This window comes from Diuraphis noxia, unplaced genomic scaffold (genome assembly GCF_037042655.1).
Source record: "Diuraphis noxia isolate RWA-SAM2 unplaced genomic scaffold, SU_Dnox_SAM2 contig0001, whole genome shotgun sequence".
Classification (NCBI taxonomy): Eukaryota; Metazoa; Arthropoda; class Insecta; order Hemiptera; family Aphididae; genus Diuraphis; species Diuraphis noxia.
In genome coordinates, this window is record NW_028301711.1 from 78,083,921 (window position 1) to 78,098,605 (window position 14,685).

Genomic DNA, 14,685 nt, shown 5'->3' on the forward strand with positions numbered 1-14,685 from the left:
TGTTAAAAAAAATGTGAAATCAATCTCAAAGTTCTGTGCCAAAAAGGGCCATGGTTGAAAAAAATTGAATTTGGAGCTTAATAAAGAAGTGAAATCAATACCCAAATGATGTACCTCAACTTGAAAAAATATCTTATTTAATATAATTTCAAGATGTTCAACTGTATAAACAATGAAAAAAAAAATTAGCACAGAACGGCGTACAATAATGATGAATTAGCCATAAATCGGAGTTGTTGACTTGTTTACGAGTTAATCTGTCTGATTCGAATTTTTGTTGACAAACTGTCAGCTTACATTTTCGATGTGAGTATGTGATGCCCGAACAGCATATTAGCATTCTGGGTTCGGTCTCGGCACCTTTTATAATTTTAGCCTTCTGATTGGCTTTACCGCGCTTTTTGAAAATTTAAACTTTATTCTATTATCTAATTGCTTCAACTTCTAAATTGGTATGACGGTAAAAAACCATTATGCATCGATATTAGTATATAGTTTTATACCAGTAGTATTATACCTAATAACACTATAATCAATAGAAATTATGTCATCTCAATTAAAAACAACCAAATCTATAAACTATAAATCTACATTTGTCTTTTATTTTTAATACATTGACATTGATACATTTGTTTGATAAATTGTATTAAGTTTATAATAATATAATTGTATTTTATATAATATGTTTATTGTTTATGTACCTGACATCACTCATTTAAACAAACATAGTGTCTTAATAATGTAAGCACTGAGAGGAAAAAAAATGTAATTATTAAACAACACCTAAAGCAAGAGTCAAACTAAAACTGATAGAGACGCATAAAAAAGGGATATATTAGAGTGGGTAGATAAGTTCTCTTTAACCAATGTGCCCATTCCTTAAAAATTACAAATATAGTTATTTTTGTTTGTATTTCATGTTCACATTTAGGTTGGTACCTACCTTAAATTTAATTCTAGGATGGTTTACCACTAATTTTGTTGCATTTGGCAATATAAATAAATTCTGACTTCTGCCAGTATCATTTGTTTTTGAAACCTATCAATACAGTTAGATTGAAATTCAAAATTTGAAATATACACATAACATAGGTAGTTGAAATTTTATTACCTATGCAATAAATAATAACTAATAAATAATAATAAAGTCATATTAAATGCTAAAGTATATTTTAAATTGTAATAGTTATTTAACTGGAAGTTAATAACATAATATATTTAATAGTTGGATACAATATTTAAAAAAATACCTTAGGTCTCCAAATAAGTAATAACAATAAATTAATGAAAAATTCAAGTTAGCACAATTTTACATTCTATGTAATTATAATATTTTAGAGAAAATTTATGAATGTTTAATAATAAATTTATGTATTATTATTATTATTATTATATAATTATATAATATGTACATCATAATAATAAAAAATATGTGGTATAAGATTTGATGAAAATAGTAATTAAATAATAGTTAGATACTAGTCATTGTAGTTAATGACTTTTGGCATTTGGGACATTCTTCCTAATATTTTCGGCTAAATTTATTTTTATTTTTATTGCATTTCTTTTGTTATTGTCTGTCTTCACTGGTCGCCCTACTTATAGCTACTTATAAACGTTTACTACCTCTTGTGACACCTGGCTTTCTTCTACTTATTTTGGTAGGCTGCACATGAATAGTTGAACGAGATCGATGCCTTAGTGATATAGTACTACCAGCAGTACTCAAAAATGATTCCCAAGTAGCAACTGACTTTTAACTTTCTTCAAACGATCTAAACTTTTAGTGAGTACTGAACCTGAAGTATTCTTTTTAAATTTTTCAAAATTTGTTTTAGTTAATTCTTGAATCTGGTTAACACATTCATCAGACTGATGATCAATATTATGATTATCCAGATAATCATCAGTTTCGACTAATGTATTTGTTATTGGAGATGATAATACATTATTTTCAATAATTTCTATTTTTTCTTCACTAAACTGATTATTTGATTTTTCAATATGAAGTGTCTTATAAAATGATATTTCCGGTACATTTTCTCCAAATGCTAATTTAGCTAGCATATAGCGAGAATCAATAGTAATAGCTGGTAAATTAGGCATTGCTTCGTTATAGTAATGGTATACTGCTGCCTGATGCTTGCAAAAAGCTCCTAAATTTCCTTTGGAACACGTAAAATATCCATGAGTGACATCTACTTCATAATGACCACAATCGGACCCTGATGGTACTTTAAATGTATTGTTAGATAATTTTTCTATAGAATCTTTTTTAATATAAATAGCTCTTTTTATTTGATCTTCAAATAGTAATCGAGCTGAGTCATTTCTACCATTCACAAAAGTCCTTAAGCGTCTTAAGTAGTAATCTTCTAGGCCAGTACAAATAAAATCAACCAGTACAATGGCGTTATATGCCTTATTTCTAGAAAATACTATGTCTTTAAAAATCCGTACATTAACTTCACTAAAATTATTAGTCTGATTACCATGTACAGTAGAATCTCTAAAAGCTAAACACCATAACTCTTTTCTCGTCCAATAATTATTAATATATTTCACCCATTTTTCATACTTAAGTGGTATAATTTCATCACCTATGCTATTATTAATAGTTTTTGTCTTGCCAATAGCAGTAATATAGGCTTTGTGAGCACTATTATAATCTGGTGAAATTAAAATACTTTGAAATAAATTAAACAACAATTTTCTGTGTTCGTTTTTGATATTATGTTTAGCGTCCCATAACCATCTCCATACTGATTGTAAAACGTGGAACCTACAAAGATTATTTTTACTTTGTAATAATTTAAAAAAATAAATATGTAGGTATTAGAATTAGTGTGGAATTTCATGGTGTGATATTATGGTTAACATTATTTTTGGATTTAATTAATAGAATAGGTACTACATCATAAATTGTTATGGAGACATATCTATTAATATTATTCGATTCCTGATCCCTTTAAGTAAGACTTGTGATGGGGATCAGGGAATTTTACATTTTTAATATTAGTCTTTGTAAAAATTTAAAAATATCAGCAGATTTAAATTATGTACTAAAAATAGTATAAAAACTTATTTTTATATTCAAACAATATTAATATAAATTGATGAAGTAACAATTGAGTAAAATTACATATTTTACTTTTATGAAAATGTATACACAATAAGAATATAACTATATAAGAAAACTTAGAAAACTTATTGTTATATATAATTATATAAAAATAATTGTTATTTAATTTATTAAAACTACCTATAACAATAATTTTAATTAATTTCTTAAATTGATCAAAATTGGTGGAGACAATAATACAATTGGACGGTGTTTTGGAGAAGGGTTCAAGTCCATTTTTGGTCATTTTGATGTAAATAGTCGATTTTGTAGGAAATTCTGTGCCCCATTGATTGGTAAAACTGTAATAGACCCATAGGCGCCAGGTTTTCAAAAAGCTATTGGGTGCTCTTACCAATGTAAAACAACAGTGGCGCAAGCATTGGCGGGGAGGGAGTAATGGGTTGTACCCACCCCCAATTTTTTTTTTTCTAATTTTGACTTCCGAGGTTTTGCCACAGAATTAAAGATGAAATAGATTTTTATATCCTGTGGTTTTTCTTTGTAGCCACTGATATCATACAATGAACGTGGTGATAACGGTTTACCTATTTTAATTATATTGGGTGCTCCGCACCCAATGAATATTTTCAATGGGTGCTCGAGCACCCGAGCACCCATGTACTTGGCGCCTATGAATAGACCCATTTAAGTTCAATAAATTATAAAATTATATACATACTATGTTGACATTTGAATAATATGATACTTAAAAAAAATATCAATATTGCTTTATTCCTTAAAAGAAAATATAAATATAACATAACTTTAACCGTGGTCCTGAGGTCTCTATCATAATGGTTATGATATTATATTATATTATTTAATATATTATAACAAAGGCAAAATTTAAAAAAAAATTGTTTTAATATTTTCAATTTTACTTGATTTTTATAACTATAAGCTGAAGTTTTGACATGCTTTACCATACATTGTTATTTTTAATGTTTTTAGTATAATTAATGATTAATTTAAATCATTAATATATTAGGTTATACCTATACCTATATTTTATTTTAAGGTTAAATTAAACTAAACTGAAATTTATAGTTATTAATATGCATACCTGTAATACACCAAATTCAGTAGAAGATCCAAGGTTATTTAATGTCCAAGTGTCATGCCAATGACGAACAGTCCTATACTTAGGGTTAATTGCATCAGCTAATTCTTCAGAATTTATACCATATTCTAATTCCAATTTAGTTCCATGTATACTTATAGACTCTGATATGCCTATAGGTAATAAATACATAATTTGTATATTGAAAAAATGTAATTTATTCAATACTTTTTTTTTTTTAAGAATTTGCACACCATATTCAACATCACTACAGTTTTTTGTGTAATAGTTATCCATGTACAAAAATGTTATAACATAGGTAAACAAATTGCACCACTGTTTACCTACTTTGTTTACAACTCTAACACTCAGTTGTGAAAAATGAGTTAAAATTACAGTTTAAAACTAATTTTATATTAAATTATTTTATAATATGAGACTGAGTAATTGTACACAGCCACATAAGTACTTGTTTTTATTTTTCAAAATATTTAACTAATTAGCTCTAAAATAATATAGTATTATAACATGCAAAACGGTTAGTTTCAATTTTTATTAATTCATTGTGATTAATTATTTATTTTTATAGGTATTTAAATAGTTAAATGTTTTCAATAAACATATATCTGAGGATACGGTATCTAAATATAACTGTTAAATATTATATTATTAACTTCCAGTTAAATAAATATATTTTGATTACCTATTTTTTATCATAATTCATAGAAGAGAAAAATACTCACCTAAACCGTCATTGAAATAATTTTCAAATTTAATTCTAATTTCATTGGTTGGTCTTAAAAAATATAAAGCTTCAGCAGAACCTAAGCTATATGGTTATGTTCAATCACAAATATGATTGCTGGTAAACCATCCTATAATTGCAAATTATACTACAATTAACAAATTAAATAAATAAAAGTTGATTATGTAGTATATACTATATAGTAATAGTATTGTAATAGGCATTGTGGACCAGTAACATGATGCTTCTTTTTCAATAATTCCTCAGCTATATTTAGCCAATTATTTTTTTGAGATATCCGACCCGAATAAAAATCATCAGTTATTTTTCTGTACTCCTCAATAAAAAAAAGTATTGCCTCATGAGGCCACTTAAAAACATTATTGTCGGTTTCATTGTTTATATTTTGTTCCATTGGCAAAGTTTCATTTTGACCAACTGACTCACTTTCATTAAGTAAAGACGATTCTCCATCACTTACATCCATGAGTCTCAAATATTTAGCTTTATTCAGCATTTTATATGAATTTGTCTGCATCCAAACCACAACCAAGAATTTTGACCATATTTATGTTGGTTGGGCATCCATCAAACGTAAGAGAGACAATTGTTACTCCAGTTTTAGTTAGAAGGTCTACACAACGATTAACTAATTCTGCTTTCTGTGAACTATTAATGTGACTAAACGAGAGCCCTCATGTATACATAACAAAATTATATGGGAGTGTGAGTGTGTGGAAAAAAAGGAAAAATTTAAAGGTATTATAACAATTGATCAATTGATTTTAAATGTACGTATTGTAAAATATTAAACACGAAAACCATACACTGTCTTCGGCGCAATTTAAAAGTAACAAAAGTCATGTAGAGTACATTGAACCTATTTTGTGTAAATATTAATATTTAATGCAGTGTTACTACTACCTATTAAATGTTATATAGCCGTATAATAATAGTTGTTTTATCAAATACAAAATATTAAAAATTACCTACCTATTAACTGTTATTATATCTATATGATTTAGTGCCTCGGTGGAACTATATACTATAATATAGGTAATTGAGAATCGTTAAAAGAACGGTTTATATGGTGCAAATATGCATGGTTTAAAAATAAAAAAATATTCAATAATATCAAAAATAAAACGCATTTCAACGAAGGTGCAAAATAAAAACCTGTGCCAAATTTGTATACTATATATCATTTTTATTTTTATTGTAAACAGTATTAAATATTGATTGAGGCTCTTAAAAATAACCTCCTGGAATGACAGCTGGTCGACCAGTAAGTCTCCGTTCAACAGACAATACATTCATTGTATAATTTTGTGCCCTGTGAGCTCAATTGTGTATTTCAAATGATTGTTGTTTCCAAGAACCGGAGACCACCCAAAACGTAAGTTTTACAGCAATGCATGCCTATACGTTTTCACAACAATATATGGCCACCCGCTGTCATATTGGCCGTCTCCACGAAACTGAACGATCTTTGCCTGTATTTGGTCTTGATAATATGGCTATGTGTCGTATATATTTATATTTATATACGAAAAGTTCACATCATATTTTGCTTCATCAACAAATTCTTTTAGGAATTCATTACTATCTATGGGTTTTACTTTCCCACAATAAATCCCAACTGGAAATACTTCTGTGTTATTAGGTCGGATATACGCTAGGATAGGCCAAAATTGTTCAGGGCTACTTTTAAAAATTGGCAAACCATCAATTCCAACAACAATCTGAATCATTTCATTTTCGTTAATACAATCGGGCATATTTTGTTTAATTCCATTCAGAATACCGAAATGATAATATTTGCCAGGCTCCACGACACGACAATTTGAAGTATTTAATTTGTTTTTATTTAAAATGGTTCTTGAATCAATAGGTAATGCTTCAAAACATTTATGCTGTTTTAATAATTTTAATAATGCATTGAGTGCATTTTGAGAAATATTAAATGAAACTGCCCACTGACCAATTAAAGTACTAAAATATGATAACTGATCAACAACCATCATTAAAATAAGCTACATCTTCAATTTCTTCATCAGAAGATGAAGTTGACAATGAAGTTGACGATGAAAAATGTCTCAATTCTTCAAAATATTCTTTTTCGTTTGTGTTAACATTACATGTTAAGACAGAACCAATGCTTGTCAAGGAAGTTAACACACTAGTTGTACTAGTGGCAAGTATATTCTCTGGTTTCGGTAAATTGCTTTCAATAACTAAATGGGATGTTGAATTTCTTTTTATGTTAGCTAATTCCATAGGAAATTCTACTTCCTCTTGTACCCTTCTTCTTTTTGACCGGTCACTTAGACAATATTTTTTTTTGTAAGACATCTTAACCTAGGTAACCAAATGATAATAAAAAATACATTGATATATAAGTAGTATTATTACTGAATGAGCCTCATCAACATGAATGATATAATTATAATAGGTACACTTTTATATATATTTTGTATATGAGTAGATTAATTTATATTTAATTTTAATTTATGTTTGGTACCTAAAATGAATTTAATTGAAAATTATCTTATTTTTAAATATTACATTTACCTATATAATATTATACTTTATAATACATATTTAATTGTTAAATGTTATAACATTTTTTACAACATACTACTATAATTAATCTAAAATTGAATAAAAATAAAAGTTCCTTTCTTAACTTAGTTACCTATTTACTGTTTAGGTAATTCTGTGATAGTGTATGAGCTATATTAAACTATAACACGGGTAGACAATTTGAACGGAATGTTTAAATAAATGATGTCTATATTATTCTATTTTACCAACATGATATTATGTAGGTTAATGTATAGTTTACCTTTACTTTATTACAATAATAATAATTATATAATCACATGTACTACTTAAAATAAAATACCTATAGTTATAGTTACATATTTACATACTGATGGATAATGCAAATGATATTCAAGTAGGTAGGCATTTACGTTATTAGTTTATAACTAAATATTAAACTTAATATTTATATTTTATATTAGGTTGTTATATATAATAATCGAGCTATTCATTAAATAATACATAAAACATTTAAAAGATTACTAATCTTTACTAATTACAATAAATTGTATTTAAATATAGTCAGGGATGTATTGAAGCGTATACGGGGAATAACAATATTTACAAAGAAATGCGTATACGTGAAAAAAATATTCATTTTATAAGTATACGGTGGGTAAATGTTGAGTATACGGCAAGTAAACGGTTAGGGCTAAGCTAATAGTTTTTGAAGATTTAAAATTGGCTTTTTAAATTCTACTGTATAAGTGTATAACATAAAAAATAATATTTTATGTCTTTATGATTAAATATTAAAATATATCATTTATCACTTTATCAGCTTGTTATACGGTATACTTGTATAGTCTATAGTCTAAGACCGTGGTATAATCCATTATAATATCTAATATAATTTGTTTAAATTGTTTATACATATTTTTATAAAAATATAAGGCCAGATTAAGGGGGGTCTAGCTAAGGTGAAAGCCCTAAGGGCCAGTGCCCTCTCAAGTACCAAAGTGAAGAAACATTTTTCAGCGATTTAAAAAATAAAATATAGTTTTTCTAAATATTAAAAACATTTTTTTGTTTATCAACAAAAACAGCTAAATAGTAAATATAGGTACAAGTAAATAGGTAAATAAAAATAATAATAAATAAATAAGTAAATATCTACAAAAGCACTAAGGTAGAAAAGACACATTTTACTGTTACCTATTTAATATTTTCTTTGATATCAAATATCAATAATATCACCAATAGTTAATGATATTATTTATTTACTTATACTACAATTAGTAGTTTTATAGATATAATTTACATATACCTATTAATTTTATAATTTTATAATGCAATTGTTAATTTGTGAAAAAGTTAGGAAGATGTATCTTTCTGCGAGCGTAGCGAGCGGCTTTGTAAAGCATGTTTTGTCAAAAGTGTCATATGTAATTTCAGCCCCGGGACCCAATAGATTCTTAATCCTACCTTGAAAATATGGCGTATACTCAAGTCATTAATTACCAATACATCCCTGAATATAGTGTGTATCAAAAAATTAAAAATTGTGGATAATAACATAAAATTACTTACCGAAGAAGCAGTCAAGTATAATATTATTAAATTGCTTACTGCACAACCACAACAGATAAAACTAAAAACTGTACAACGTCAACCTCACGGGTTACGACACTACGCGTCTACGCACAACAGTACTAGCTAGACGTCTTGTATTAATATTTAATTGTAACACTATAACGTCCAATGACACTAGTATTGAGCAAGGTGGAGTGTGGAGTGTGCATGGGGCTGTCGTCTATGGCAGAGGAACAAATAACAACAAAATATGTTGACTAGCTGCCTAGCTGGTGCACAGCACACAACATGGGTTATTTCTGGGAAAATCCTAAATCGAAGTAAAACCATCATCGTTCGTTATCTTAATTCTATTTTTATTCAATGACAAACGTCGCGGCGATGCCGAAAATAATTCGCTGATAACAACTATATAAACATATTATGTGCACAGAGGACGCGGGTTGCGTGTTTCAATTTGTTTTAATTTTTACACTGTGCGATAGTGTTAGTGTGCACAACTGCACCAGCACCACTATATTATAATACTCACCGATACCGTTCCGTCGCGGATAACCACCCGATTGTTTGGCCTTCGAAAAAACCCAATCCAAATATTATATTATTTTCATAAATTCATAATATTCTGAATTTTTATTTTTATATTTTGAAAAATAATCTTAATAACACTACAGGTATTTAGTAGTATTGTTATGACTTGTTTTCAATTTTTCTTGAGTTTGGGTAGGTAGTGTACGTGCACTTGTGTACATATACACGAGCCGCCACTGATAGACGGTCACTGGCTACACGGCGGCGTTTAAGCTGGTTACACACCTAGCGTTCAAAAACCGCAGCGTACAAAACGCTCAAAATTAAACCAGCGCGTATCGATGCGTTCGGACGCGTGGTTTTTCCCCTGTTGTGAATATGGCCATAGGTAGACGCATGTTCAATTTTAAGCGTTCGAACGCCGCGTCTAAAACGCTAGGTGTGTACCTGTATCATAATTCATAGCCCATATACTAGTGGTGGTATGATAATAGCAGTAGCAGTAAATAGCACTGCTATTTTCTATTAGCAATAGCAGGTTGCTAAACAAATTAATAAGTAGCTGCTATTGCTAGTTTATATAATATATATTATTATTATTTTATCTGCTGCCAACTATTGCTATTTATTAGATAGAGCTAAAGTGCAAATATAATATATATGTTATTATATTATTAAATTACTCACTTTGTCACACTGTTAAACCGTAAATTGTTGTTATCAATTATCATGATATCGTGAGTGATTACTATTTACTATATTATACTGATGTTATCGTGTTGGTGACTTGGTGTTAGCACAGATTAAGTAAATTACTTAATCTGTATTTACTTAATCTGTGCCCTGTGGTGTTAGGTACCACAAATAAAAAAACATAATAAACATTAAAATAGTATTTAAATATTTATATTCTTGTTTAATTAAAGAGTGATTACTGATTAATATGAAGTAAACATACAATTTTCTTTTTGTATTTGAATTTGAAATTTGAATTAAAATTAAAAATAATCATAGTACCTATACCTGGTAAAATTAACATAAAACGATACAAATTGAAATACTTATTGAATAGTCTAAAAAGTAGTTAATTAATAATTATGCATTTTGGTTCAGGAATAACAACATTTCAACTTTTTTTTTACTTAGAGAACATCGACGATCAGTTATAAGCAAACCAGCCTTAGAAAAAACACGTTCACATGGCACTGAAGTACCTAAACAACAAAGTTGTTTTCTTGCCAACTGGCTCAAATATGGATAGTTGTAGCTATTTTTTGCCCACCATTGCAAAGCGTCACAAGTTCTGTTTTGAACAGGTTCTTCAAGATATCTTTGAATTTCTATTATAGATCGAGACGTAGATGTTCCTGTTGGTTGTACTTTAGCAACTTTTTCATCGATTGTTTTCCAGATTGATAACTCATTTTTAGCATTGTCTCTTAACATTTCCGTAGTTTCAGTTTCTTGAATGTTAGGTGTTATTACATTTTGAATACAAGTTGACCTTTCTTCAGATATAATTCTAGACACCTGTTCGGTAATATCATTTTTAGTCCATTGTTTAATTGAAGTGGAAAACAAAACATCTTTGAACCTAGGATCCAGGAAAGTACAACAACGTAAAGTTTTGCTCTGTTCAATATTTCCCCATCTATCTTTGTTAACCATTTCACTTACTAATTTTTTTAAAACACTCTTTACTCGAATTGAAAAATCTTTCTTCAGCATTTCATTACAAACATTTTGTAGCCCTTCTGCAATAATAATTATAATAGAAGCAGTCATATATTTTTCACCGCTAACAGCTTTGGTAGCTTCTTCAAAAGGTTTTAATATTTGAATAAGTTCTTTCACCACAGTCCATTCCTCAGGAGTTAATGATTCAGGGGGGTTATCTATAAGTCCTAAAGTGCTTCTTATGTATATTTCTAACTCAACGAATCGATCCAACATGTAATATGTAGAGTTCCATCGGGTACAAATGTCTTGTATAAGTTTTTTAGGATCTTTCATTCCACTGTTAATTTGACAAGTTAATAATTGTTGACTAGCATTAGTACTCCTTCGAAACCGTGAAACAATATTTTTTACTTTTTCTATTAAGTCTTTTTCCAATGTTAAAGCTGATTGAACTATTAGGTTCATGGTGTGGGCAAAACAACCGAAATTTTTTAGTTGCAATATAGTTAAAGCTCTTTTAATGTTGTTGGCATTATCAGGCACAGAAAAGATAATTTTATTTTCTAAATTCCAATCAATCAATATTTCTTTAATCTTTGTACTTAAATTATGACTAGTATGATGATCATTGAAATTTAAACAACCTAACAATACAGATCTTAATTTAAATGTAGTATCTATAAAATGTATTGTTATTGCGATATAACCATCATTGGATCTTGAAGTCCAACAGTCAGTAGTAAGACAAGCAGATATAAGTTCATTAGCCAATAAGTCTTTAGTTTCCTGTAAACATTTTTGGTATAAAGATGGTATATGAGTCTTAGATATCGAACGACGGTCAGGAAGTTTATATGATGGATTTAATGTCTTGACAAATTCTGAAAAACCTTTATCTTCAACTACACTGAACGGTTGAAAATCTTTGTAAAATATTTTCATGAGAGAACTGTCAATTTTTTTTTGCACATCTATTGTCATTTTTTGTGGAATGTAGCCTGCAATATTTGCTTGTTTTCGCTTACGTGTTCCAATTTGAGTTTGAGGTTCTTCATTATTTTTACTGCTTGATGATGATGGCCCTGGGTACGTTGTAGCAGTTGAAGATTCATCAATAGTGGTTTTATTTGCATTTACAGGTTCTGGTTGATCTATAATTTCTTCATTTACAATCGACTATTACAATTGAATAAAATAAGTTATTAAGTCTGTATGATTAAAATTTTAAGAGATAGATAAACTATGGTTTTTGTCATTGAAGTCTATTTAATTATTTGATTATATATTTTTAAACATAATTTACTTTTTTACAATTTATTTATTATTATTATAATATTTTAAACACATTACTGGGACTTGCTAATTGATAGAGTAAAAACTAATCATATTAAAAAATATTATTTAATATTTATACTTATAATTTATATATACATAAACGTTGGTATAGTGCCTCAACTAGGTTTTGTGGTGCCATAGTGTGTAATAATAATAATATAAACTATAATAATATAATAAACTATAATTTGGAGGCACCCCTGAAAATAGATTTGTCAATTTTTCATAACTAATAACTTACTAAAACTAGATTTAAATGTACTCTTTTTAGAGACAGAATGTTTTTTTTTAATATGCCTAATATACAATTTTCTAAACAACTAATTATTTACTTTATTGGTTTAATTTTAGATTACAAACCAAAATAGGATAAACACATCATATTATATTACAATAGAGTTTCATAAATTATTTTATATACCTATTTAGCTATTTAAAGAAACTTCAAACTAGATATATGTTTAATAATTTATAGAAAAGTTAAGCATTACAATAAACAGTAAACTTCTTGGGAGGAACTTTTAATAATCTTTCGTTTGGTCTTAAGTTTTATTGCTACTAAGCTGCTATAAAACAGACTATCTACTATCTAGCAATAATAAAAATTTAAAAATTTTAACTTTTAAGTATAATAAATAATAATACACTTTTATGTCTTAACCATCAATTTTGTTACTATTTTCAAAGTATAATAAGTATCAATTTTAAACAATAAAAATTTTTTAGATTTATAGCTACTTATTTTATGTGCAATATTTAGACTGAAAGCTTAAAAGAATATTAAAATATTATAATATGTTCTATAAAAGTTTAAACCATTTAAATTAAATATTTTTAAAACACAAAATATTAAAATGATTTTATAGACTACTATGTGCAGTAGCAAATTTTTAGTTATAAAGGTATCAAGGACTTTTATAAAAGATTGACTTAATTATAACTAATTATTAATAAATACCAAAAACAATTGTGCTATAAAGTTATATGAAGTTATATGTGACATGTGTTCTATTAAGTTTATGTTTATTATTTAAAAATATTTTGGTGTTTGGAATCAGGTTTTCAACATCTCAATCTCTTCTATTGATGTAGGTTTTCCAAAATGTTGTCCTCCCCCAGTCAATAAATTGAAAAAAATTAATCAACTTTTTAATTACTTACTTTTGATGCATTTATTTGTATCCAATGTGCACTAGCCAAGTGAGTTTTTAAATTTGTTATACTAGTTTTATATGAATACTTACGTTTGCAAATATCACATTTTGCAAACGTAGTATTTTCAATTACCGTGAAGTGAGACCACACATTACTTAATTTTTTGTTCATTTTTTTTGACTAGGAACTTTTAAATAAATAAATAATTACTTCAGCCTATAGCCCTAGAGTTACGACTAACAGCACAATTAGTAATTACAGTATACACGAGTTCCTGTGATTTCTTTGTATGTGTGCGAGGGGTATAATATGTCTATTTTTATTTATATTGAATATTTAAATTATCATTTTTATTGTTATATTTACGCTATTTACAGTATCTCGAGTCTATAATTAAACTAATATCAGTAATATCTGTTTTGATCTTCGAATATTTACTAGTTAGATTTATTTATACATAATTTATACTATGGAATATTGGAATGATGAACGCTCAACGCATACAAATAAAACTGCTATAGCAGTTAAAACGTTTATTTACTTAAAATATTGACTGCTATTTGCTGATACTTTTTCTACCCGGGTGTTTTAGCAGTAATTTCCTTCACCATGTTAAAAAATAGCAATAGCAGCTATTTTTCATTGCTATTTTTCAATAGCAATAGCAATAGCAGTTGTTAAAAATATTATTAGCAGTTTACCACCACTACCATATACCTATATAAGAGCTCAATTATTAATTTGTAATAACCACGTATTTAAAATAGTATATAATATTATATTATAATTTATAGTACTATATTATATATTATTATGTTAAAAGGATTCGATTACCATGATTTTCTGTCTTTGTCTAACACATGCGCGTGATAGGATTTTAACTGTGTTTTTTTTCAAACGTACCGATAGATATAGTGA

At 27.6% G+C, this 14,685-nt stretch overlaps 1 protein-coding gene across 1 annotated transcript; it reads right to left on the bottom strand.

Moving 5' to 3' along the window:
• Nucleotides 1-5,447: 5,447 nt before the first annotated feature.
• Nucleotides 5,448-6,950, bottom strand: LOC149061869 (uncharacterized). The gene is made up of 2 exons (XM_089215132.1): nucleotides 6,478-6,950; nucleotides 5,448-5,598 (listed from the first exon to the last, which is right to left on the bottom strand). The coding sequence occupies exons 1-2, from the start codon at nucleotides 6,948-6,950 to the stop codon at nucleotides 5,448-5,450; spliced, it is 624 nt and encodes a 207-aa protein (XP_089071258.1).
• Nucleotides 6,951-14,685: the final 7,735 nt, after the last annotated feature.